The following is a 26,811-nucleotide window of genomic DNA, read 5'->3' as shown; positions in this document are numbered from 1 at the left end:
TTGCTGAGTAAGACTGGGAACAGTAAAGCTTTTAAAACAGTGTGAAGGGCAGGGCCGCAGGAGCCTGTGGCTAGTGGGGAGGGGGCAGTGTGTGGTGTGGAGGGATGTCTCATGAAGGGGCTCACAGAATGCTTCCCTGAGTGCTGTAGAAAGGTCAGAAGGAGTTCCCTTGCCCAGATTCTGAGTTTATCTTAAGTTTGAAGCCAAGGACTATGTCTGCAGTGGATGGCTGGGGTGCTTGCTCCCTCCCCTTCCTGAATGCCCATGCAGTTGTATTTCGTGTTGCTTTGCAGTGCTGGCTTTGGTCAAACTGTGGGATCTTCTGGAGGTGAGAACCTGCCAGAACCCGGTTATCATACTCTCTGAGATAGTGAAACACACATATGGCTTTATCTGTGCCTTTGTAGGCAAAGAATGGCATGTTAGGCTTGACCACACTTAATCTGCTCACATCATTAATTGTGACAGAGATCACTCTCACCTGCAGCAGTGAGCCTGTGCTGATTCATTAATTTGACCTCCTTTGATTCTTGAAGTTCCTGGAAAGTTGCTGGTTGCTGCGAGAGCTCAAGCTCCCCACTTCCTCTTCACGTGCACATTGGTGTGCTGCTGGTTTGCTTTGTAAGGCGTGCAGTAGGTAATACTCAGGGTATGTGTTCCTGTTGAAAACAAGTGGAATTCTCTTTCTTTTACCAGGTCCACCTGCTGGGTAATTCAAAGAAAAATTTTCAACAAGTTGTTAGCTGATAAACTGAGAAATATACATGTGAATAGAAAAGGCAGCTTTGAGTGACACCACGTGTAGAAAGTGCAATATCAAAGGTGCACACTATGACTTTTTAAAAAAGATTCCTCTCTTCTAGGTATTTTTAATAGCTTTTTTGCTTTGGCCACTGTTGTATACATATTAATATCTGCCTTCAGTCAGATTATCTTTGCAAGGTAAGTACAAGGTAATGAAATGCAGGAAAAGAGAATAAATTGCTGTGGCCCACTCTTCAGGGTGCTCATTTGAGATACAAATAGAATTACTTAAACCATCTTGATTTCTACTCTGTGGTGTTCAAAGTCTAATTTCTGTGTTACTTGAAGAGAAAAGTAGAGACTGTGCTAAGTTTATGTAGGTTGTTTATTTTAATTTGTTTGTTTTGGTTTCTCTGTACAGTAATACCGAGGGGTTCACAGATACTGGTGTGTGTAAACAGAGCTTGTGACCAATGGTGTGGACTTAGGATTGTCTTTAAGATCTGTGTGTATATGTACTGTTAGGGGTCATATTACACTTTTACACATGGAGTTGTTTTCAACAAGGTGTTGATGTTAGTGATTTTACTGAAGGAAAGGCTTTCAGAAAATATGTTTACCAGCATTTCTTGAAAGAAATCTTATATTTGTTTATTGTGTCATGTTGGCACTTAAACCTCCTCCTTCTGTCTGTAGCTGATGGCAAGAGATGAGGATTTTGCCACTGTCTTGTTTCTCTAGCTTTCAGTGGCTGAGAAGAGTGGAGCTTGGCTCTTTCATCCTCACATGTGGCTCCAGACATGTGTTCCCCTTGGTGACTTTGTGACTCTTGCACAGTTGCTACCACAGAGGTGCTGGAGGTGCTGTTTGGGTGTGAGAGCCCCTCTGCCCTTGCACTTGGGACGTGGTGGCACTGGGATCATTCTGCACTGAGAGGCTAGAAAACAGACTCTGGCTTTCAGAAATGTTGCCTGCAATGGCAGTAGTATGCTGCTACAGATTTATTAATTTTAGCTGGTCTTTGAAATGGCAGTGTAGAAACACTGAAATGAAAAGGAGGGAGGAAGGGGTCATTATATGCTTATTTTCTTTGCATTTCTTTTTAGGCATCTGCTCCTAGCTCTGTCAGAAAGGATATACTGAATCCATGGGAGCCTCTGGTCATTCCTAAGGCCTAGGATGATTTCTATGTTTGTTTCTACTAATTCTGCAGATGGGGAAGTGGTGTCAGTCTAAGGCTTGCTGGTATCCCTGTTTAAGGTGGTGGTTTGGTATGGCATAGTGTCCTCTGCTACCCTGTTGCAAATGCTGAGACATGTCAGTTGTTCTGTAGTACAGCCTTGCTGGAAAAAATGACAGAATATGGGGCAAAGTCTGTGTCTTGAAGTGCAGGGTGAGGGAGCTAACTCTCTTTTGCTGGGAATGTCTCAGAGAGGAAGTTTAAATTTAAACAAGCATGAAGGAACCTGAAGGTTCAGACTAGTCTCACACTACAAAATGTATTTGATGTAAATTCGATTTCTGTCTTGAAGCAACTCAAATGGTATCTTAGCAGCTGGCACCAATTGACTATCTCCCGGAATTGGCATGATGACAGCAATCAAACTGAATTTATTGCTTTGAGTTTGATTCTTCTTCCGGACTCTTCCCATTCTCAGAAATGTAATCTAGAATGTGTTCCCACAGGAATGATAGTTGTAAGCAAGGACAGAGCATGATCCTAATGCAGGATGAAGACAGGTGGACTGCAGTATTGAGCACCCAGATTGTATATTCCAGTTGAGAATAGAAATATTATGCATTTGTAAAGGGAGGAACACTTTTTTTTTTCTTCATGACATAGATTCTTATCACAGAGCTGATTCACATCTAAGTGTTAGTTTTCTTGATGCTTCTTTTTACTGCTTTAGGAAAGAATCTGCCTTTCCACTAAAGTGGCTAAAATTTAGGCTGCTAAAAGTTATCCCCTGCTCCTTTATCTTTTTCCTTTCTTAAGGCAGGTGTACTAAATAAAGAGTGAGCTTTAGCCACAAGACCTGCTGAAGTTTGATGCATTGTGGAAAATCAGGACTAACTATGATGGTTTTGGTCTGCTGTCTTCTGTACTCAGGCAGAGTTGTTGTTTTAACCTTCCCAGTTAGAGTTTCTTACAGCAGTGACTTTACTGATTGTGCTGATTTACAGCCGTTTCTGCCCATCCATTGTGCATGAAGAGTCCTGCCTCAGTGAGTGGACTGCATATTGTGTTGTGTGCTAACACAGCCATTCTTATTTTCTGTTTAAGTAAATCAAAATCAAAAGCCATCCCAAAGAAATCCCAGTTCTTTTAAAAGGCATTTTCTCATCAGGTATGTTCTAAAGAAATCCAGCAGTAATGTCACTGAAGTGACAGTGCTATGTTTGCAGAGCAATGATGTTAAAGGTACTTGAGTTAAATGTAAGTTTGCATGCTGAACAGAGATAGAAAAATCATACTATATAAAGGACTGATAAAGATAAATAGATATTCACACTTTAGTTTGTGTATCAAACACAAGTAAGTTTTGTCCTTTTTTAAGCACCATCTTCTTAAGCATTTACAATTTAAGTTTTGCTGCAAAAGAGATACATAGACTGCACTTTCCTGTCTGTGTAGATACTCATTGCTTCAGACTGCAGATAGAATAATTTTCCAAATAGCAAGATTTTTTTTTTGGCTGGAAAACAGTAAATGAATATTAGATGAGTGTTTGTAATATCCTGTACTTAAGTTTTAAGCATCAGCTATTGTTCAGGGCTAGACAGCTCTGTAACGTAGCAGGAAAAGAGCTTAATGAAATCCAATATTTGGAAGCAGGAGGTAGATGAATTCAGACTTGGAACAGCAGTGCCGAATTTTAACAGGAAGGAGAGCTAACATTTGCAGTAATTTCTGTGGGTGTATGACTTTATTTATCACTTGTATTCTTGAATGTGAACCTTTATGCTTTCTAAAGGATATACTTTGTTTTAGGCAGATTATGGAAATTACTGGTTGAATGCCACAGTTTTGTGAAAGGTGAGAAATAGGCCCAACCTAGCATCCCAGGCCTAGAATCCTGCAAGGTAGATCAGATGTGTTGTTGTGTTCCTGTTAGCTATGAGGTATAGTTTCACTGTGCATTAGGAATAAACACCTCCACTCCACAAATGACCTGCAGAAATAAGTTTTTTCTTTAGGGCAGAGGGAGGAGAAATTATTTCTTTGCAAGCTCTTGGTAAGGAAGGGATCTTTTAATTGTTATTTTAATACAGTTAAGACTACATTGCATTTTAAAGTTCAGACAGATCCTGTATGAGAAAAGTGTTAAAGCCAACCCATTCACTGCTCTGCTGGACTCAAAAAATATTGGATATTTTGTCTCCTGCTGGAAATAAACCTCTGTTAGAACAGAGTAAGGTAGAAAATTGAGGTTCTGTGTTTATTCCTTATGCATTTGGGTACCAGGTTGTTCCCCATAAGTAGTGAATTGACTCTGGTGCTGATTTGATAAGAGTCAAATGTTTACACCGTGCCAAAGGCCACCAGGTGCTGAAGACCTTTGGGGATGGAGTGTTTATCAAGGCCCTGGCTGGGCCGTGTGCTGGTGCTGCTGCAGGAACGGGAGCTGTGATCCCGTAGGGCAGGCGGCAGGAAACCCGCCCAGCCTGACCTTTCGCTGCTCCCAGTTGTGGCGGCTGACTGCTGCAGGCTGGTGCTCCCAGGGCTGGAGTGTGCTTTTTCTCTGGGAGTTGTGCTTGAGTTGGCCTGTTTTGTTGCCCTGGAGACAGAAGAGTGTGGTATGCTTTCCCCCCGACCAGAAATAGTTTCCTGTACCTTGTGACCGGAGTGCTGTACTCCTCCTCTGGTCTCCGGCCAGGCTGTGTGGTGCTGGAGGGATGGAGTGTGGGGTGGTGACCTCTTGTCACAAGTTCTGGTGTGGCTGCTGCCCATGAACACTAGCTGCCCTGCCAGCTCCCCTCCCTCTGCACGACGGTGTAGGATTTCAGGGGAGCAATTGCTCTTGATTTACATCTCCCATGGCATTTTGATGGTTATGTCATTTTGTTTGAGCCTTGCTCCTGTCAGCTGTCTGTCCTGACTGTCAGGACTTGGGAGCTGAATAGCACGTGGTGAGCTCTTGCCTCTTCTTCCCCCTTTGCTCAGCTGTTTTTGCTGCCTGCTTCTCTGTGTCCTTGTACTTGGGAGCAGATTCTCAGCAAGTATAGCTGTGCACGAGGGCAACGTGATCTGGGCAGGTGAAGGATCCCCTTCCGTAGGAGTTCCAAGTAGAGCTGAGAGGGAAAGTGGGGAATTTGCAAGGCCAAAGCACGCAAGCAGACTGTGGATAGTTTATCTTAAACTGTTGTCCTGCTGTAAGAATCTATCCTGAGTGCAGCGCTGTCTGTTACTTTGCTACTGTGTTCTGCAAAACTTCATTTCTGAGAGATGCTGCTAAAAGGGAAGCAAAGACACCCCCACCCCTTCCAACTAATGCAGGTGAGAAAGTGCTTGCACTGCACCAAGGCCTCAGGAGCATGGAAGCTCTCCAGGCTTTCTTGCTGCCTCGTATTTTATTGGAGAGTGGTTCTGGCACAGAACTCTAAAATATATGCAACAACAACAATAATTTCCAGGACTGAGAAAGAAGGAGAGATGAAAGGAGTAATTTACCTTCCCCCATCCCTGAACAATAGCAGATGAGGATGTAAGCACATCTCAGCCCTATAATGTATTAATTGGGACATTTTCTATAGTTCAGCAGTGGAAAAGAAGACAGGAATCGTGCAATGCCCTGAGCTTCTATTCCCAGCCTGGGAGAGAAAAGTGTTCTGTGCTGAGATTTGGCTCAGTCTCAGTCTTCTGCTCATGGGGAAGAGAACAATTGCCCCAAGCCTCCTTTACAGAGAGAAGGGAAGATGGTGCAGAGATCAAGTAGCTGAACAGACAATTTTCAGGCATAGTAGTGCAGTGCAGCTTTGTTGAAGTGGGTCTCCAGTGGGGTTCCTATAAATCAAAGGGTGCTGCATTCCTGCCAGTGATTTGCTGAGTAGTCCAACCAGACAAGGATCCTGCTTACTCCTGTGAAGGTCTGTGTGTCACAGGGATAGAGAGTCACACCTGTGCTGAAGATCTGCTAGAGAGGAATTGTCAAGAGTGGACAGGTTCGGGTACTTCCCTTTGCTATGTTCTTTAGATGGCTGGAATGGGAAGTCCAAGGACTGGACATTCTTACTTGTCTTGTTCTAGGCATCTGCATCCACAAACATCTAGATTTTAGCAGCTGCCAGGGCTGCCTAAAATATTTTGTCTCCCTCAGTTCCTTTCAGTCAATCTGTGCTTGTCCACTGTGAGCATTTCAAAGGAGAAGAAGGAGCTGTTGTAGTGTAAATTCAGGAGTCTACCACTGCTGTAGTGAAAAGTCTCAGTGGCTAAAAAGCCCCTTGCTTCTTGGCTGAGAAAGGCAGAGTTGTTCTAAGTCCTTCTCCTTTCCTTGAACTCACACATGGGAAGAGAAACCATTTTTTACTCTCCTTGATATTTTTCTTTAATCCAGATGAATGTCGTGCTTGAACTGATGTTGCCTTTGGGCTGGAATAAGCATACTTAGCATTTGAGCAGAATTTCTTGCCTGGAGATTCCTAAGTGCGTGATCAGCATTTCACCAGCGAGACTGTCCATGGGTACTGAAGTATGGTTACCTTTACAGTTCACTGAAGCTGGCAGAGTTCTCTACTTCATGTGATGGCTGTGCACTAGCAGGGGCTGTGTTTCTCCCTCCTACTCTGCCCTTCTTTCGCAGCGTTTCTTTGGAGTGGAAGCAGTTCCTTTTCCCATTTCATGTGTGTTATTTCTTCTGAGACTTTTTCTCCAACTCTGCAGCCTTGGAGAAAGAATACCTCCCAGAAAGGGTCTCACTGGAACTGGCTTTGCATATTTGAGAAGCTGATGGAAGAGCAGTGCCTTTCATTCTGCAGCTACTCACTTTGAATCAAAGGGTGCAATACCAGTTTAGTGCTGGCTCTGTAGTGTGAGCAGCAGTCCTTGTGCAGCCTCAGCTGCATAGCCCTCTCCTGAAATGCCTGTGAAGTTTTGGGAGACAGACATGTTCCAGCAGTTCTCAGCCTTCAGGATGTCTGCTGGGTCACTGTGTTCCTCTCTCTGTTGAATATGAGCAAGAGCTTAATTCAGAGTTGTGGTACCTAACACCTTGTTTCTTATTCTCTTTCAGATCACCAGAAACTGGAACGTGAAGCTCGAATTTGCCGACTTCTAAAGCATCCAAATATTGGTAAATTTATTTGGGCTCAGAGGGGTAGGGGTGAGACAAGAGTAGCAGTGTGACTCAGCTAGCATGCTGTAAGAGAACAGATGTATTCTGAATGTTCACAACAGCTTGTCAAAGTTGAAATCACCTCAGTAGTTTATCTCTCTGACAAATTTTGCATCCAACCCTGTCCCATGCCTTAGCATCCTGCCGCAGGCGTTCACCAGAGAGTGCAGTGTTCCTGCCTGCTCCCCCTGCAGAGCTGTCCCTGCTCTTTGGGGGAGGCATGACTCTTGTCTGCTCATCTGGCATTCTGCAATGGGAGTGAGGTGTTGTGTTTGTTTTCTCCACATCCATACTCTGTTTGTTCTCCTTGGCCTTTACTGACATGTCAGTTTAAATGCTGTACTCAGAGACAAGCATGGGCTAATAATTCAGCTCCTCTCATTGTAGTGGCCACTTACTCTGAAAACAAGGAACCAAGACTGAATTGCCTTTGTTGAAGGGGGGAAAACAAAAGAGTACTGGAGCAAAGGGAATAGTTTGTCTAAAAATAAAGAGGGAGGCAAAATAAGGCACAACATAAAAAAACCTAACTTACTTACTGAAATGTAGAGAGGGGGCATGGATTTTTATCTAGTTCCAAAGCACCATGGAAGCTTGGACCATTAATAATCCTCTTTTTTAGCTTTTTTAAATAAATAAAGCCTCTAGGATCCTAGCTACAATCTGATTTGAGCTAATTTATTTAAGAAAACATTAAGAAATACCAAACTGCCACTTTTAACCAAACCACAGTTAAATATCAATTCCTGGGAAGACTATGATGTATTACTTTGTATTACTTTTGCATAAATCAGTCAGTGGAGATAATACTTTAAGGGCATCTCTCTGGTCTTCTGACTTTCAGCTTTGTAATCCTTTGCTCCTGCTCTGAAAGGCTGGGAGAGGAAAGGTGCCTTAGAGCATACCCCATGGACTTGCATCTCTACTCTATTCCATGTGTGGTCAACAAGCAATTTCCACAAGCTCAGGACCTGACTTAATGCAAAGTTCCTTAGCAGCAGCTTTTAATCAGAAAGAGCTTTCTTGCATCTGAGTGTAGCTGTGATATAGGTATGGCTTGAGAGGACCAGGGGCCCCCTTCTGCAGTAATTTGCACTGATGAATATATTAGCCAGTAAGTTTATTGCTTGGCAGTACTCAGACTGACTAAAACTCTAGTTATTGCATTTCATTTGCCCTGTAAGACTTGCTATACTTAGTTTAGTAGGTGATGTCACTTTATATTTTGACCTTAACTTCACTTCCATAATCTCTCCTTTTTACAATTTCTTATATCTTTTCTTTACAAACCTCTCACAGAGTAAATTTTATACACAACAGGAAAACCACTCTTATAAGTAAACAGCATGGAGAGAGAAATGTATCACATTCCTGGTTCAATTCTGCAGTTGTAATGAGTGGCAGTGCTTGTCTTCTGTTCTGTTGTGGTTTGGAAAAGACACTTTGGGGGAATGTCAGTGGTCCCTTGCATTTTCTTCAGAGAATTTCCCATCTTCCTAGAAAGAAGAGATTTTCTTTTAAGAAAAGGAACTAGTCATTGTAAACTCAATGAGTGCTTACAAATAAAAATAAGGGAATCAATTTTTATGCCTACAATACAGAATCAAAGTGCATTGAATAAGACCTCAAGAAGTCATATGGTTCATTCAGCAATCCTGTGAAAATCTTTTATATCTGGCTGGTTCCAGGCATGTTTGTACTTAAAAACCTTTAATCCTTTCACAGCCCCTGGTGGCAGTCTTTCAAATGTTTCAATTTCTGTCAGTTAAACATTAAAAACATAATTTGCCTTTTCTTAGCTTGTTGTTTCTAGTTGTATCTGGAGTATCTGGGGAAAGTAGTTTTTTTCTTGTAACAATCTTTTACATATTTGAAGACTGTTATCATGTCTCTTTTTAGTCTATTTCTTCAGACTAAACAAACCCAGTTCTTTCAATCTTTTCTCATATGTCATATTTTCTAGACCTCCAGTCCTTTTTTTCCCTTTTCCCCCTCCTCCTTCTCTGGACTCTCTCCAGTTGCTTCATATCTTTCTAGAAATGTGATGCCCAAAATTGGACGTGACTGAGGTCATGTCAGTGTTGTCCAGAGGGGAAAGAATTGCTTCACCTGTCCCACCAAAGATGTTTGTTTTGTACATCAACCTTTGAAGCTTTCATTTAAATATATTGTTGATGCACATTTGTTTTTTGACACATTATTGGTCCAGACTAGTTTCTGCAAAACTTCTGGCAAGCACATTTTTATTTTTTTTCCTGTATAAATGAGAATCCCTATTGAACTGACTGTATATTACCTTTATCTTTATTTAAAAAGACAGAAAAAAGAAGAAATCTGGTCTGGGGGTTCACCTCTCCACATTTGTCAAAACCATTTTGATTTTTCTTCTGATAGTGTAAAAGGGTTTCAGGTCCCACAGGAATATGGTCTTTGATAGCAATGCCATATATTGAATCATGTAGCTAGTTAATAACACTGTTGAGTACTGTTGGACTCCAGTCAAAATCTTGAAGATATCACTTGATTCATTGTTCCAGTTTGACAATGATAAAATTTGAGTATTTTTCTCAATGAGTTGTATACACTGTTGTCAGCTAGTTCTGAATACACATTTTTTCTGAATTGCTTGTGGAAAGAGCATGTAAGATGCTGTCAGAGGCCTTGCTGAAGTCCAGATGCTACATGCATTGCTGCTTCCATTTTCCTTGGACTTGTTATTTTGTCATGGAAGGGAAACGTTGCTCTGATATAGTGGGGTTTTTTTTTTCCTCAAAATGTGTATTAGCAGTTAGTAATCACCAAGTTTCTGGCATTCCATGTTGTAAACTCTTCTGAGTGAGTACTTGGTGTGTTGCCTCAGTGTGAGCTATGTGAGTAACACTGCACAAACCAAAAAGAATTCTGCAGCTTTTGCACTTGCTTTCAATTTCAACTTTTGTTGTTACTGTTTTTGTTGCAAACTGTGTTGCAGCAAATCAACAGGGACCTGAGCCTGTAGCAAGTCTGGGCAGAAGACTGAAAGTTAGAACTCTGTGAGGCAGGCTGCTTTTCCCTCTGGCCTGTACACAGGATATAAAGCAAGCCGGCTGTTGAATTTGTGGTTTAATGCATTTACTGCAGGACAGTTGATTCTGAACTGCAGTGCATGACCATAACACTGCTATCTGATAAAATAAAGATTTCTCTAGATAAAAAGTAGAAGTGATATTCCCATTTTATGTTGGGTTTGTTTTTAAATGACTGCTTTCTGAGTTATCCTAACATGCCTTCATCAAATATCAGCTCTAATTAGAGGCTTTGGCTCTGTAGCTGGGTGTTTGGCTTGTCTTTAGATGCACATTATGGCCAAGGTAATCACAGTGGAGTAATCCTTCTAAAAGCTTGGTGTTGCAATAAGGGATTTTTGTCTGGACAAAATAAAGTTGACTCGAGGCAATTTTCTTCTGATTTCCATCTTATGGTATGCATGATATGGAATGTGTCATTATAGCTGGTCAGACTTCACTAGAGTAAGGACTTCTTTCCCTACATTTCAGTTTGTTCTTTCTCCTTCTGACAACTCTTAGAGAACTTTGCATTCTGGCCCAGAGAGACATTTGCCAGCCATTGTCATCAAATACAGCAGAACTGGACAGAGATCAGTCAGTGATCTGTTCTTTTCAAAAAAGGCACCCATTACTGAGGATATGGATGTGTAGAAGAAGCAGAAGACAACATCATTAAAACCCCACTGTCCATAAAGAGATAAAGTGCCTGTGGAAGTTGGCAAGAGTTATGGCTCTGTGGGAAATTCCACTTCTAGAACAACTTAGTGTTCAGTGATTCACTTAGGTATAGATCTTGTGACATTAGACATGGATGTATTTCTGAACGTGTAGAAGAGAATGATACAGCTGCTTCCCCCTTAATCCCTGTTTTGCTGGAAAGAGGTAGATTTCTGTAAGAACAATCATAGCCCTGACCCTTCATTTGCAGATGCTTTGCTGGTTGTGCTACTGAAAATTGTGCAATTGCTAAGACCAGAGCTAAACCTACAATGCCTTGAATATCAACTCCTGCTTAAAGGAAGAGCTGTTTTGGTCTTCTGCTTAGTTGAAAAGTTTAGTCAGTCTGAAAATCTGAATTTGATTTTTAAGTCCTGTAGTTCATCCACTACAGACACTGTCTTTGTGAAACATTCATTTTTCCCTCATACTTCCTGCTACCTATCAAAGGTTTGAAGCAGTAACAGAGCTGGGAACCCTAGAATCTTCCTGCAGGTATGTTCAATGCAGATATGAAGTTGAGAAACATGACCTTTCCTGTCTTATTTCCCAAAGCAATAATGATGCAAAATTCAATCAAAGTCATCATTCATAGTTTTGAAAAGTCTTTTCTAGCATTCTCCTACAAAGGTAGGGTTGTGACTTGTTCAGTGTACAGAGCAGAAGTCTGCTCTGTGTGTGGGTTTTGTCCACTGTGTTGTTAGGTGTTGCCCTTCTCCTAAATTTTCTTTGTTATGGCAGTCTAAATATGGGCCTCTTTTCTGGATTTGTCATCACTTGAGCTGTATTTTTTATTAGGTGTTTTTAATCTAACTATACAAAAGAAGTTCTTGAATATCTTTTGTTCATAGTTGGAACTGAGCACTTCTGGGTGGTCATTGTGCCCCAGCTCATGGCAGCCCATTGCTGTGAAGAGCTGCGTGCACTTAGGCCTAGAATAATAAAACCATATGTTTTAAGAGAGGTTGGTAGTAGCCCGAGAGCCAGACCCAAAATATTTTCCTGATTTCTGCCTTTGTATCCTCTGCTGAATGCTTCAGAGTTAATTTCTTTGAGGGAATTTATAGCAGTGGTGAAATGCTGTCCTCAGCATCTATCAGAATTATTGCTTTTTCAGGTTTTTCCTACTTCAGACTTCTTCTCCAAAATATGCTTGCACCTGAATTCTTCTTATTTTAACTTCTATCCATTGGCTTTTCTCAGCACAAACCCACAATTTTGGGCATGTCCTTATTTAAAATGGGGAGAAAATGGTATAGAAATCTCCTGTGAATTAGAAGAATTTCTTTTGACCCAGTTAAATTTCATTTCCTTTGACAAGTGGTCTGTCCTCCTCCTACCTCTGAGTTGTGGGAGTGATTTTGATGGATGTGTATAAGAAAAGGGCTCCAGTTTGTGTGCCCTTAAATGATGGTTACAGCTGAGGTGTGAAGTGGGGCAAAGACAGAAAGAAGAATGCTGTGCTTCTGTGTCCAGCCCAGCTGGATTATCCCACAAATAGCAAACCTTTGTGGGAAACAGGGTGTGTGGATCACATCTGCAGAATTAATACTGGACTTCTTGTCTTGGTGGTATCAGCCACAACTTCAGGTTCACTCATTCCTCATTTTAACATACTAGTCTTGATTAGAAAGCCTTCAGTATTTCTCCCCTGCTGCCATTTGAAATGTTTTCCTATCACCTTTTCCTTAACAAGAGATTTGAATTGCTTCCTTAGTGAACAAGAAAAAAAGTGTAGGCTGTGTTTTGCTGTAAACAGCAGATTTCCTTGTTTTCATTTGGCTGCAGGCATCCAGACTGCCTTTGCATTTGGGACAGAAAGGATGTAATGTGCAAAGAATAGTTAAAATGCAGGGGATTCTCCAGTGTTTTGGCCATGATTGCTCCCTATGGATACTCAGGGGTTTTCAAGTGGGATGCTCCCATGCATGGCTGGCTGTTTAAATCTGCTGCCCTGCAATTTATTGCTGAGGGACTGTTTCTGGTGCAGAGGGGATGGTATAGGGAAGGTAGAGTAGGGGGGAAAAGAGACCTTTTGGTAAGAGTTATGCTTTGAGACTTTCTCAGTTACTGAGCAGCTTTTCCTTGGAAGTGTCATGGGGCTATCTGAGAGGACAGCAAGTTGCTGAGCTTCCTAAGAGGTCAAACAATAATATTCTTGGACTTAAACCTTTAACCTGCTCTCCTCCTACCTTGCCAAAAAAAAAAACCAAAAAAAACCCCAAAAAACCACCAACAAACATTCAAAAATCCCTCAAACAGACTATCAGCTGAAGTGAGTTCCTGCTACAAAGTTTGGGCCTTTGAGCTGCAAGTTACCATTTGTTATTTCTAGTCTCTGTATTGTTAGAGATTTAGGTGAGTGCTCATGCATGTTTGCCTGATGGAATGCTCTCCAAAACCCCAGGCAGTCCACCTTTTCATTTCTCATTCTGATTTTCACAGTTAATTACTTCACTATTATTTATATCTGCATATTTTCTTCTTTTACTGCTAGCTCTTCTTATAGCTTTTCCTCTGGTTTCAAGAAAACCATTTCTACATAATCCATCTCAGTTTGGGAATGGAGTAATAATTGCTTTTTTTTCCTTGCCAGGGGATATATTTATTCTGTATGTCTCTCTGGTCTATGCTAGAGACATATTTGGATTCCATTATTCATCTATTTAGCTGTGAGATTTATCTGTGTGCAAGCAATCCCTTAAAAAAATAAATAGTGGGATGAGGGCCAGATTCCGTGCACTCAGAGGTACTGCAAAAATCAGAGGAGGATTCCCCTGCTTTCTGCCTTCCCCCCCACACTGAGGAATGGAGAGAGCCTCCTTTGGGCTGCCTCTGCCCAAGGCCTGATGGCAGCAGGGGGTGGCTGCACTCTGGTCAAATCCTGCAGGCGACAGGCGGCCTTCGCAGCAGAGCCTGCGGCCGTGCCAGGGGCTCCTGGCTGTGCTGGGCAGTGCCAGGCACGAGCTGAGAATATCAGTTTCACACAGCAAGGTTTGGGGATGGCAGGCACAGCACCTGCCTGCAGGGATTCAGCCCTGATGGCAGAAATGCCAAGATGCAGAGCATTGTGTGAGAGAGCTAAAATTTGTCGTGGCCGCTATCTGTATTTTATTAATTTTAATAAAGTGGGTGTTCTCTGCTTATTTTCTTTGAGACACCAGTGAAGTTGGCTTGTTATTATTTTGGGTGTTTTTAGAAAAAGCTCTTATATAATACTAGTGGTTATCAGAAGTACTTTGCTTATCTGCTATGTGGCTAATAGGAAATTATTAATAATTCTGGATGGTCATGATTGCACTGTTATCAGGAGAGCAGGAAATATTCCTGTGGAATATTCTTTTGGCTCATCTAATGCTTAACTAGGGCATTCTAGATGTTATGTATTGTGTGCTGAACTTCAGCTTTTCAATACAGACATTATAAAATCAAAGGAAGAATAGCATTTAGTTGGCACTGAAATGTTTTTTAAAAATACTTTGTGTGGGGTTTTTTTCTTTTTTACTTCTGCTTTTTACTTCTGCAGAAAGACAGGTTTCTTAATAGGAGAGGTACTGTTCTCCCTGCAGCTCCTTTCTAGGCTGTGAATTTCTGTGCATAAGGGAATTTCCCAACTGGGCACTACCTTAGTCTCATTTTTTAGGGCTGGAGAGTTAAAAAGGTTACAGTAAGAACAATGGTGAGGGGGACAGGAAATCCACCTCTGTGCTTGTGGGCCTTGTCATACTTCCTTAGCAGTGTTCCTTGCCTTTCTTTGCAGAGCCTGCAGCAGCTTGGTTCTGTCTGAACCTGAGCAGAGTGTTAACAAATCCTCCTTCTCTTCCATTTTCCAAAGCTTTGGAACTGCATTTGGTGTAAAATGCTGTGGGGCGTTTGTCCAGCATACCCTGACCTCGCTGTGTCAGGCTGGGGAGAGGAGGAAAGGAGAGCACGTTTCTGAGGGGCTGGGGAACAGCAGCCTGCTGTGTCCTGTTAGCTAACTGTCCTGCTGCTGCTGGTCACTGCTCTGACAAAGCTGGGCATTAGCTGCTGGGACAGATGATTTCTAGAGGATTATTTGCATTACACAATTTAATGCTTTTTAATAGCGAATTTTTAATTAAAAGGAGAGTCCTTTTGGAAGCAGCCTGAGCAGCTGCAACTGAATTTTGCGTGTTTAATGTAATTAGAGAAACAGCTGGGGTGGGAGCTGAGCACCCAGCTCACAGGCAGGCACAGGTTGGTGGTGGCTCCTCGTGGGACAGACATCCTGAGTGATGTGAAGCGTGCAGGAAGTGTCCTGGCACACAGCCAGGCTTGGAGATGGTGGGACAGTTCCTGTCTTGGCTGCCCAGGCTGCTGAGCAGCTGGGGAAGCAGGGAGTGTGGGTGGTAGCCATCTGCCTCAGTTCACTTGTCACTTGTGCTGCCATGGACAATAGTGTTCAGTTTGCAGGCTGTTGGGCCATGTGTGTTTGTAATAGTTTCAGTACCTCCTGGCACATTGCAGAGTGTCCATGGAAGAGGAATCAGGTAGACTTTACCCTCCAGTTTTATTCTGCTGCTTCTGGTATGCAGAGTGTCTTGAAATAAGCCCTTGCAGCATCTCTAACCTCTTCCATTTCTCCATGATACAGGCAAATATCTGATGTCTGGTTGAAAGTTGCTGAAAAGTGAAGCTGTGGTTTTTCCTAATGAGTGGCTGATGTTTAAATAACATGGCTCAGTCCAGAAGATCCCAGAGCACTTTTGAGTTTGCATTACTAAGGCTGCATGGAAGAATTCCTGTGTTGCAATTACCATGACCCAGGAGACAATCATAAACCTCTGTATTGTCTTTTATTGGCTCTGCAACACCGGCAACTTAATTTGAGAGCCCTAAATACTGCATTGTGCACTCGATGTGTGTTGGTGCAGAAGTAGTTGGCTGTTAGTTGACAGTTATACTGTCCTTTGTGTGCCCATAGTATCAAAATGCTTTACACTTTGGAGCACCAGTGAACCTAGATTTAGCAGACAAGATTACCTGTAGCTTGAACACTTTCCCTAAGGACAGGCAAAAACTACTGATACATAGGAGTAAGCAGATTTCATCCTATGTTACCTTCTCCTAAGCAGAGATGAGTGATTGCTGCATGACAATACTGGGAATTGTCCTGTGAAATTCTGCTTCTATACTTGCTTTTTGTTGCAACTTTGGAAACTTCTTTGCTTTAAGATATTTACTTGCAGCAGGTTGCCAGAAATCACCCTGTGTTGACAAGAGCCTGCCTGCCCTTGCCATGGGCTAAGCCCCTGTACAGCCCTGCTCTGCTGTTTCCTGTGGATATGGGATACAGGGAATGTTCATCCTGGGGCTTACGTGGCAGGCACAAATCCTGGCCTGTTGTGCTTGACGTAAGAGTAAAAAGATAATAATATTCAGCACACTGGACAGAGTGAAAGGGAGATGTGGGTCAGAACTAGGCTAGGCATATTCTATGTTTGTGACCCCAATACCAATTAGCATTATAGATATGACCTTTTAAAGATGAGATGCCTGTTGCTTTTCAAATGTCTTATGTTCTTGTAGTTCGGGTGGATTTTTACAAAATTTGATAGCTATTTTCTGATTTCTTCATTATTCACTTCAACTTTTGCATTCACAGAGCTTTGCTTTGCGTGACTCAGCAGCAATTTGCATTTGTTTTTAGGCTGGTGCAGTTTGTTATGAAGGAGATTTTCCTCTTATGTTCAGTTGGTTTGTATCACACTCAGGCATCAGAGAGCTGAGGCTGTCTGTACTAGGTCACTTTATTCAGGCATGGAATGCAAACCATATGGCATGACTGTTACTGCATTGCTGTTTTTTACAAAAATGCCTAATTTTCTCTCATTAATGTAATACCTTATCAGTATTATTTCTTTCTAAAATAAAAAAGGTAAGTGCACAAGGATTTTGGAACACTTTGAAGTAGCAGCTTGAAGTTCTGTTCTTGAGGCAAGATTTCCAGTGAGACTCTGAAGACAGCAGGCAGGGAAAAGTAATATTCACAGCAGATGTTCTTAGAAAGTGCCTGAACTCCAGTCCACAGCTGCTGTTAGGTTCAGTAACCGCAGCACGTCCCCTTGAGCCACTCAGTGTGGTGTCAGGCTCTGTGCAAATACCCTGGATTGCGTTAGGGCCTTGGACCTTGTGCACACACCCACACAAGACAGAAAAAAAACTTGCCCTAACTTGCAGGGTGTGCTGAAGATCTGAGTTTTTGGGGAAAGGGAGCCATTTGGTACCTTTGTTCTTCTGTTGTTAGTTACTTTTCCAAAAGACCAGTGTTGTGGGAGATGCTTCCTGTACAGGTAAAATCAGTTTACATAGGATAAGGCTGAAGGGAAGACTGAGCAAAGAAAAGTATGCTTAGAGCAGTTAGCTAGGTTGTGTCTTGTGTGTGTCTCACAGCTCTTTAGCAGTGCAGTTACATGTGTGCATTTAAAATTGGAGGGACAGCTTGAGTAGCAGACCCTTAGTGGAGTACCACTGCAGTACCAGATTCAGGAGATACTTTAAAAAACCCATTAGGCTTTCTTTGTGGCTTGCTGAAAACATTGTTTCATCAAGATGCTGTATTGAAACCATTGCTTATTCCTCCCAGAATCTATGTGCTTCTTGGCAATTTCACCCAAGTGGTGATGCACACTTTCTCCTGACTGAGCAGCTGGTTTTGTTGGAAAGCTTTCTACCTACCAGTCTGTAATTGATGCTGCTCCTTTGGACAGCATTTGTTCTGGCAGTTCTTACTAGTGCTCTGTGGCTTTTTAGGTATTATTTCAAAAGTTATCTGTAAGACTTGTCAGTCTTACAAAATTAGATGTGCTTGTGAACTCTACAAAACCTCTTTGTTTTTTTGTGTGGATGGGACCTTTTTTTTTTCTCCTGAATAAAACTTTGGGTGAAGTCTTTCACCATATCCTGTAATTGATTTAGTGCCTTGTTGTCTGACTTGCTTCTTCTTTCTTTCCTACTCCCCCCTCTGTCTGTTCTTGTGAACCTAACCATTGTAGTACATCCATCAGAGATCTTTGAATGGGAAGAGTCATCAGGTGACTCCAGCTGTGAGTGGTATTGGCAGGGTCTAATTTCCTACATCTAAAAGAATCCCCGTGTTAAAAGGGTTTGGCTAGGAAGGAAACATGGTTTGAATTACTGCTTCTTGGTAACAGAATCAGCTAATAGAAATAATCCACCTCATCTTCTGGTGAATAGAGTGAAATGAGCTTCCTTGGCAAATACTGATCTCTTTTAAGTTTGGTTGTATTTTGAAAGACACTCTGTTACTGTTGTGCAACTTCCCTCTTGCTGCAGCTTGAGATTCCTTTTGTGATGTGTGCATTTGTCTAGCCTACCCTACTAGACACATGCATCACTGGTCCCCTGATGACAGAAAAAAACACAGTACTGTAATATTTTTGAAGAAAAGTTTAACTGGATGAATACTTTTTATTTCTCTGTTTTTCTTATTATGGATAATCAGGTTTCAGGAGTACTTTGCTCTCCAGTGTCTCCATATAATTATATTTTTCACTCTCTTGTAACCTCTGTCAACAGGTTATACAGATATGAGCAGCTTTTGTGGGCTCTGCTCAACCACTGTGTTAAAGCTGAATTTATGGTAGTAAAGGAGCTGTTAGTGTGTCAGGACCAGCAGCCTGTGAAAGAAATGAGATCCTCTTTTCATGGAAAGATGTTTGAAACAGAGGACAGCCCAATACTTGAGTTTTGCTCTTGGAACTGGCATTTGGGCCATTGGAACTGGGCCATTTGGGAACCTGTGTTTTGCCTTCAGGTGGAGGACATTTACACAGGTTATCTTTAAGCAGAGAGGGCATTCTGTACTGTCTGGATGGTGAAGGTTTCAGATGCTTTCTGATGTTTGTGTTTCTTCATGGTGAAGACTCACACAATGTGGATCATATTTGTGAACCACCAAAGTGGAGAGAAGGCACAGAAATTTATAAAATGGTTTTTACCATTCAGATATTTCTGAATATATTCCATTTCATGGACTAGCTGAACAGTGTTGGAAAAGGCAGGTCATGTTTTTGAGCTAATTATCCCTTAGTTAGGGATGTTAACACTGTAGTAGAAAGCAAGGCATTTTAACTTTGCATGTCAGCAGAGTGAACCATGGCCTCAGAGCTGTCCATTGCAGACTCCTTGCTAGTCAGGAAAGCTCTTGTGGCTCTGCAGGAGGGTAGGTAAGCAAAACTTTAGGATGAAAAGGAAACTAGATTTTATTTCTGTTCTGCTATTGTGTATTGCTTTTATTTCTTTGCATCAGTGTGAAGTTAGGGCTGGAATTGAGAGTCATGAGAGTTTTGGTATATTCAGACTTTTATTTTGATCCTTTCTGTCTCCCCTTATTGCTGTCCTGCTCCACACTTAAAGCCTGCTATTCTGAGCTGTCACTCATTATTCCTGTGCAAGGTGGTGGTGCCCAGGGTAATTCTTCCTTTTCTGGGTGTTGCTATTCTACCATGACTCCCTGAGCTTCGTTACCTCAGCAGATGAAGTCCCAGGCAGATTTTATTCCAGCGTCATTGTGAGCTGTTGTGAGGAGGCAGCTCCCTTGTTAAGTTAATGACCTGCGTCCTCCTCCAAGGCCTTCTTTAGCTTGCAGCCCTGGGGTGGTGCACAACGTCAGTATTTATGAACTGTCTCTGTTGTCTTGTCATGGTTCCTCACCTAAGGACACAAGTAGTGTTTTACTGTCCTTGAAGGCTCTTTTTGCTGCCTCTGCCAGTCTCTGCCAGCTGAATTGCTACTTCCTTCCCTTTTCATAATGTAGCTGACAAAATTGCTTTCCTTGGGACAAAGGAATAGCACCGATCAGCTCATTTGTGTTTTATTTTCTGATGTAATTTGCTGTCCAAATCTTTGGATCAAAGTTTATCATTCACTGTTCCCCACTTCTACCTGCCAACATGTTTACATGTCTTTTTCAAGGCTGCTGTTCTCAGCATGCTGGTGGCTGTACTCCTCATTTTGTATCACTCATGCCACTCTCCTCTCTGCTTGGTGGTTCTTGCAGTGCTTTGGTGACCATTCGGGTGCCAGAGGAAGGAGAATGCTTCTTCATGCCCACTGTGCATCACCAAACACGACCTTGTTAGTACATTCAGCTTTCCTTGAAGTTTCTCCATCTGTTCATAACATCTCTCGGCAGACTTTTGCCTGCGCTCTGGGTTTCAGCTCTTGTTGATGTGCTTTTGTCCTAGTTTCACCTCAAGCAGTCTTCACTGGAGTGCTAACTGCCCTGCACTGGAAATCCAAGTGTTTCTTTCAGCTGCTTTCCATCCTATTTCCAGTCTTGAATGGAAATCTTCTCTCCTAGGAAATACCTTTCTTCTCACTTGTGTTTTTGTAATTCCGCCTCTGCTGCTTTCTGCCAAGTGCTTGGGAGGCAAGTTTTCTTGTAAACACAAATTTGTGTTACAATAAAGTTATTACAAACCCAACTAAAACTGCTTGCTTGGAGAATTTTTTGTTTGCAGCAAGTGATTTACGAGACATAGTTGGTCAGGGTGATGTGTCTGTTCTCACACATTAGGAACAGCATGTTGCACCTGAATGCTGCACTGGCTTGTCCACAGCGTTTTACTGGATGGAGTGCTCCTCCCAAATCTCTGCAGTTAGATATGCAGTAGAAATGCTAAGGAGAGGAAACTGGCCAAGGGACCAGGTCAGAGAGCTTTTAGTTAAAGGGAGAAAAAATATGGGAATCAGCAGGCAAAAAGAACAAGGAAAGAACTAAATCCTCTGAGAAGGGGTACTGGCAGTGGTCTCTGCACATCTGTGCTACTCTCTCTTCTGGGTTTGAGTGTGCTTGCATGCACATGGAAGGGTGCCTGAACAAAGGAGAGTTGCAAGGAGGAGTAAAGAAGAGCACTGACAACATGTGCAAAAGCTGTTCCATGTGTGCCCAGTGCTAGTTTGAAATCTTCCCAAGACAGTGACGATGGTAGCTGATGTCATGCACTGATAAGAGGTGCAAACTGACTTCTTGATACTGACAGAGAGGAAATCATGATGATGGGAAAATCAAGGAAGGTCACCTGTGATGTATGTGGAAGAGAATGTCAGATAGGGAAGAGAGGCAAAGGTACCATTGAAGTGACAGAGCAGGATAATAGGATTTTTCTTGTAACGATGAGAACGGTCAACACTGCTTTGGTCAATACTCAATTACAAGGTGTTAAAGTGACTGAGACCCAGTCTTGTCTCAGCTAGTTGCTTTACTTGGGTGAATCAATAGACAAAGATTATAGATGGTCATATGAAGAAGACGTCTTGTTCTAGTCAGGATGTGAAGGCTTAGGAATCGAGTGAAAGAGAATTGCTAACTTGTGACTGATTGGCAAGGAAAAGAGTGATGCTCTGCAGCAGAGGAAAAAAGCAAAAAGTATGGTTTCTGTAGCCATATGAAGTTTGTCCTCTTGGGTTACAATAGTGCCTAGGTATCTAAGAATGGTCAAAGAAATGGAGATTTTGAATCAGGCAAGAGGTAATGGAACTGTGCTGAATGCATAGATACAATAGTTATTGCCTGTGTGTAACATGGGGAAAGGAGAAGAGAACCTCAGAGATTAGAACCTCAGAGATCCCAGAATATTAGGGAATAGTGGCCCATCATGAGCCTGGGACATGGAACAGTAAAAGATGAAAGTTAATTTAGGTAATAGGAGCAGAATTAAGGAGGGATACCTGAAGGTGGATGAAATTTTGAGAAGCGGAATGTGATCAAATATGTCTTTGGAAACAAGCAGGTCAGAAAAATGAGACAAGAAACTGGTTCTGAATTTTGGGTAAGGATTTGCAGTGTAAATCAGAATGAAGTGAGGAAAAAGAAATAACAGAAGAGAACATAGTTAAGCCTTACAGATAAATGGCAGAAAGGAGTTACTGACATGCCAGTAGAGTCAGAGTCAATTTATGGATTGAGGGTTTGTTTCAGGACTCGAGAAAAAGGTTTGTTTTAGGAAATAATGGATTGGGAGAAATGCCAAAATATGAGCATGTAGGAAAAAGTTGGCAGATGTGAAAGGAGGGTACTGAAACATTAGAGAAGAAGAATGAACAGGAGGTCAAAAATACTCAGAGCTTGTTTTGATGCTGGAGAGGGGTGAATGTATGTACAGGACACCCATCTGTTCCTTTGAGATAACAGAAGAAAATAGGTCACTAAGGGAGCACACAGAGTAAAGGGCATGGGGAATTAATAGACTGAGTGGGTTGAGGGAGGACTTGGTTGTGTGCATGAGTTTGATTTGTGAAGTGTCATATTTGCTACATGCTCTGTAAATCTCCAATTCTTGATTGCTTTTGCAGTGCGACTCCATGACAGTATTTCAGAAGAAGGTTTCCATTACCTCGTCTTTGATCTGTAAGTGTCTGTCTCTGATGCTTCACCAGTGATGCAGTCACATTGGCGGTTGACTAAGAGTGGAATAAATAGCACCTGCATTAGTATCATTCTCCCCTTCTCTTTTGAGACCTGTAAATACCTCAAATAGACCTCTGGCCTATTTGACAAAAATCCATTGACTGTGTGGTGGGGACAGACCAGGAAAGCTCCTGGCTCCTTGCACCAGGTGTAAGTGTGGGGATGGCAAAGAATGTCTGTCCTGTGTATGGAGACTGATCTTTGTCTCTGAGGCAGCCCCACAGGGGTTCTTCCCAAGCTCAGCATACACCTGTGCTCAGCAGGGGTGTGTGGGCAATTCGTGCACAGTGTGTCAGCAGTGTCCTGTGCACTGCTGGTGCAAAGGCAGTCCAAGGGCTCAGTCATGTGGATGTAGCAGTGCTGGTGCCATAATGGTGGAGCTCTGCCCTGGTTCCCCTGGAAGGCAGTAACCCATGCAGGCTCTGGCAAAGGGCCCTGCTGGGTGGCCATATACATCCTTTGACTGCACAAGCATGGGCTCTGTAACATCCTTTGTTCTTTTGCACTCCAGGGTTACTGGAGGGGAGCTCTTTGAAGATATTGTTGCTAGAGAATACTACAGTGAAGCAGATGCCAGGTAAGACTGTTTCCAGACCCTTGCATGCATGTTCCATGTACATGTACAAGTGGAATGAGTTTCCTGACTGCTGATCTGCGTGTGACTTTGTTCTAACACTCTTGCCCCTTGTCTGGATAAAACAAATCCTCTTTCTGCTATTAGCATGAACTTAATTGTCACCAGACAGCCTGACTCAGTACAGCTCTAGCCCTTGCCCACTTGGAGACATTGCTGTCTCTGCCACTTGCAGATGCTGTGCTCTTTGCTGGGAGATCCACTGTTAGCAGCTTTGTCTACCTGGCCTTTTTGGTGACAGAATGTCTTTACAGAGCAAACATAAGGGAGAGCTGTGAGGGTGCTGCCTGCTTGGCCTTTTTCTTCTTCTAGCAGGGTTTCCAGTGATGTGCCACTGCTGTTGGGCAGATCCATTCAATTTGCCTGTGTCTAGGTAATGGTTTACAGGACAGTGAGGAGAGGGGGCTTTGACGGCTGTGTTTCTGTGGAAGCCCTCTCTGACTGTCAGCTGGTCAGTGCAGTGACAGAAGGCACAACATGAGAGAGCAACCTTCATATTTTGATGTTAAAAAGATTTAGAGTTATGCCCTTCTGTTCCTGAATGTGTCCCCTCTCTCCCACATGTGAGTTTCCTGAAGTGGTACGTGCATGTCCCTGTTTATACAGGGTGGATGTTTTGTGCAGCAGTAGCTGAGGGTGTTGTCTGACCCATCCATCTGCTGGACATGCAGCATCTGGAATCAAAGCTGGGATTAGGCCACTCCTGCTCTGCTTTTGCATGGCCTCAGAGTGGCCCAATGGTGACATTTCACCCTGCAGACTGAACACCAGTCATGTTCTTATCCCATACTAACCCTTGCTGAAGCAGAAATCAGGGGAGCCATGAGAATAGAGGAGTAAGAAGGATGTAGTGGGTACCCGTGGCAGGTTGAGCGTGGTAGGCAGTACTTTAAGGACAGAGATACTGGGTGCAGGGAGGGAAAGAGAGTGTGACCTGAGGTGTTGGTGTAGGTACTGCTAATGGAGTCTGCAGGCACTTGTTTTCCCTGTGGTTCATTTACAGTGTGTGTCTTCTGGTCATTGCAGGCTTTCAAATGAGGCACTGCCCTGTGCGCTCTGCCAGGAGCCATCTGGTGATTGGGAAGGCCAGTGAACTCATCAGCTCTGCTGGAGCTCCTGGCAGAGAGGTCTGAGAGCCCCATAGATGTTTTCAGTGGGGTGTACAGATCCTGTAGGCACAGCATCTCAGATGGATACACAGTCAGTCATGCCGCTCTGCCTTGAAGTTGGGAAGTTTTGAGGTTATCAATCACAATCCTTCCCCTGTTCCTCTTGCCAGTGCCTGCTCCCTGAAGTGCTCAAAAGCTGTCAGTGACTGACACTGTTCAGGAAAATTATGGCAGGGTTAGGGGAAAAGGAGGACTGTCTGTTGCTCTGTGAGCCTTCCTCAGGGTGCTCAGCACTCTGACTGTCAGCTGGTCAGGTCTCCAAGTGCCCACAAGATGACAGAGTGAAACTCCTCCCTTTCTCTCCCCATGCTGTGCTGAATTCCAGAGCAGTCTGAGAGAGCGAGGGAGCGAGGTCTGTGCCAATCTGCCGTGTTTGGCTCGCCTGGGACACCTCACACTTTTGCCATTTTTGGCCAGAATATCTCTCTCGCTCAGACTCAGCTCTGTTCTAATTATACATTTTTGTTTTGGGAGCAGGGAGATTTTCATGGATTCCGACCCTGAGGATTGTACTGCCAGCTCCAGAGGGCGGGGGATAGCAAATACACAGTGCTGTAATGCCTCTCCTCTTCCTCTCCTCACCCTGTTCCCATCTTTTCCTGTAGCCTTTTTCCTTTCCACAAATATTTCACTTATTTCAAATTTGTTCCTCTGTGTTTTGTAGAAGTCAGAGAAGGATCTGAGAGGTCCTACAGTGAGGACATAGACCTCTCTGAGTTGTCCACATCTGTGTGCTTACTGCCCAGCCATAGTTGTCAAAATCCCTATTCTGTTCCACATGCACCCTTGGGAGCCAAGTAAATGTTTAATGGAAGGGATGGTTCCAACCTGGAATCTCACCCATGGGTGGATTGTGCTGTTGTTATGCGACAGGTGTAAATAACATCTTGTTTTTGTCCCTGTGGTTTACAGCAGTGGGAATGGCAGAGACAGGGTTTTCTGTGAGCTGGGGGAGTGCAGCACGCTGCACTTAACGGAATGAGTCTGCTTTTCAGATTACTAACCCCTTAAGTGGGATCTGTACTTAAAAGGCACCCAGCAAGCGGGTGTGTGTGCACATTGTGTATATAAAGTGCTTGAGATGCTCCTCTGAAAGCTTTGCAAACTGGCAGGCACCCAGGCGTCGTCATCCTGAATTTTCTGGGGGAGGCTGCTGCTCTCCCGAAGTTTATTCTTTGCTCAGGACTAGCCCAGTGGAATGTTTCCTGGAGTGATTTGGTCTTGCTTGCAATTTTGGCTGCTGTTTGAAGATACTCAGATACCTTGGTTGTTCTGTGTGGGGTGGGCACTGTTGGCTGAAGGAACAAATGAGAGGCTTAGTATGATGGGAAGGGAAGGAAGGAAATGATGGGAGGTAGGAGAGAGGCTTTGTGGTCCTGCTACAGAAAGGATGTTTGGCATCCTGTTACTGGGGGCGCTGGAGTCGTTCATCTGTGATGGTGCTGAGCTGTGGCATCCACTGCTCATGAGGAAGACATTCAGCATGAGATCTTGAATGCCCTGTAGTACAAATATAAAAGTTAGGGAGGTAGTTCTGGGATGAGATGAGATGTTAAATGTGTGTGCGTAACTTTGTGTGTCTCTCCCTTTTATCTTGCAGCCACTGTATTCATCAGATACTGGAGAGTGTGAATCACATTCACCAGCATGATATTGTGCACAGGGACTTGAAGGTAATGTTTCCTCTGTGCTGTAGTCTGAGGAGAGCAGCCAGGGGATCATTGGAAGAGGCAAGACAGGAATATTGTGTTGCCAGCTGGCAGAGATTTTTGTGTGGGCTTTTTTTGGGTTTGGTTTTGTTGTTTTTGGTTTTTTTTCTTTACTTGAACTTGGTTCAGGGGTTCCTGAAGCACGAATTTGCTTCTTCAGAGTTTTCTAGAGGGCTAGAGGGTGTGATGAACTCCCAAGGAAGTTTTCAGTCTTTGTGAAACTTGCCAGCTCTCAGCTTCTCTGAGGCAGCTCCAGGATGTGGTTGTTGTGAATCTTGGAGAGAAGTATGCTTCCAGAGAAACTTGGGTAGGATTCATTATAATGAAGGACACTTTCTACTTTGTGATTGAAGAGATCTCTAGAGACCTGCAGCAATCTTTGTTCAATCTGCCAGGATGAGTTTGTCTGCACAGAGCATGTATATTTTTATTCTGCAGTGTTGCCAAATACATGCCACTGCGCTAGGGCAGAGATGTTCAACAAGAATTTTTTGTGTTATTTCTTTCTTCTCTCATCAGTAGAAGCACTTTTAATCTAAAACCAAAACTGCTGGCCAGTTAAAGACTGGATGAATCAATCATTTGACACATTATAACACATTTATAGCCCCTAAGCCTCCGCAGTAGAGTCTCCTAAACTCCCCAAACTGGGCAGCTGTGCTGGGAGCTGGGCAGGCTCCAGAATGAAGGGATTTGTGCAGGAAAGTCTGCGTGCCCTGGAGCCTTCTCTGTCTAAAGTGGCAATGGTGATGGTCACCAACAGTCCAGTTAAATTAATGCAGGATGACACCTGCTGCTAGTATTGGTTTGGGCTTGTTAAACCATGTGTGAGGGGGAAGGTAGAAAAATATTTTGCAGACAGCAAGGTAAAAGCACACTGCAAGCTTGGTAGCAGTGTTCTTCTGGTGTTTTGATCTAGTGGAGAACCCTTTGTGTTTCTGACAAATTCCCATGCAACACTTTTGACCTTCTGCTTCACTACACTGTGAAAAAATGCAAATGAT

The 26,811-nt window shown here is 43.0% G+C and overlaps 1 protein-coding gene across 21 annotated transcripts in view; it reads left to right on the top strand.

Moving 5' to 3' along the window:
• CAMK2G (calcium/calmodulin dependent protein kinase II gamma) overlaps positions 1–26,811 on the top strand; it is a 118,451-nt gene that overhangs the window by 45,285 nt on the left and 46,355 nt on the right. For all 21 annotated transcript variants that reach the window (XM_077183221.1, XM_054637668.2, XM_054637665.2 and 18 more), the window contains 4 exons: positions 6,975–7,034; positions 22,181–22,235; positions 22,807–22,872; positions 25,699–25,771. In XM_077183221.1, coding sequence (XP_077039336.1) covers positions 6,975–7,034; positions 22,181–22,235; positions 22,807–22,872; positions 25,699–25,771 — 254 coding nt within the window. The remainder of the gene's footprint in view (positions 1–6,974; positions 7,035–22,180; positions 22,236–22,806; positions 22,873–25,698; positions 25,772–26,811) is intronic.

This window comes from Agelaius phoeniceus, chromosome 9, assembly GCF_051311805.1.
Source record: "Agelaius phoeniceus isolate bAgePho1 chromosome 9, bAgePho1.hap1, whole genome shotgun sequence".
Taxonomy (NCBI): domain Eukaryota; kingdom Metazoa; phylum Chordata; class Aves; order Passeriformes; family Icteridae; genus Agelaius; species Agelaius phoeniceus.
This window is presented reverse-complemented; position numbering and strand designations above follow the sequence as displayed.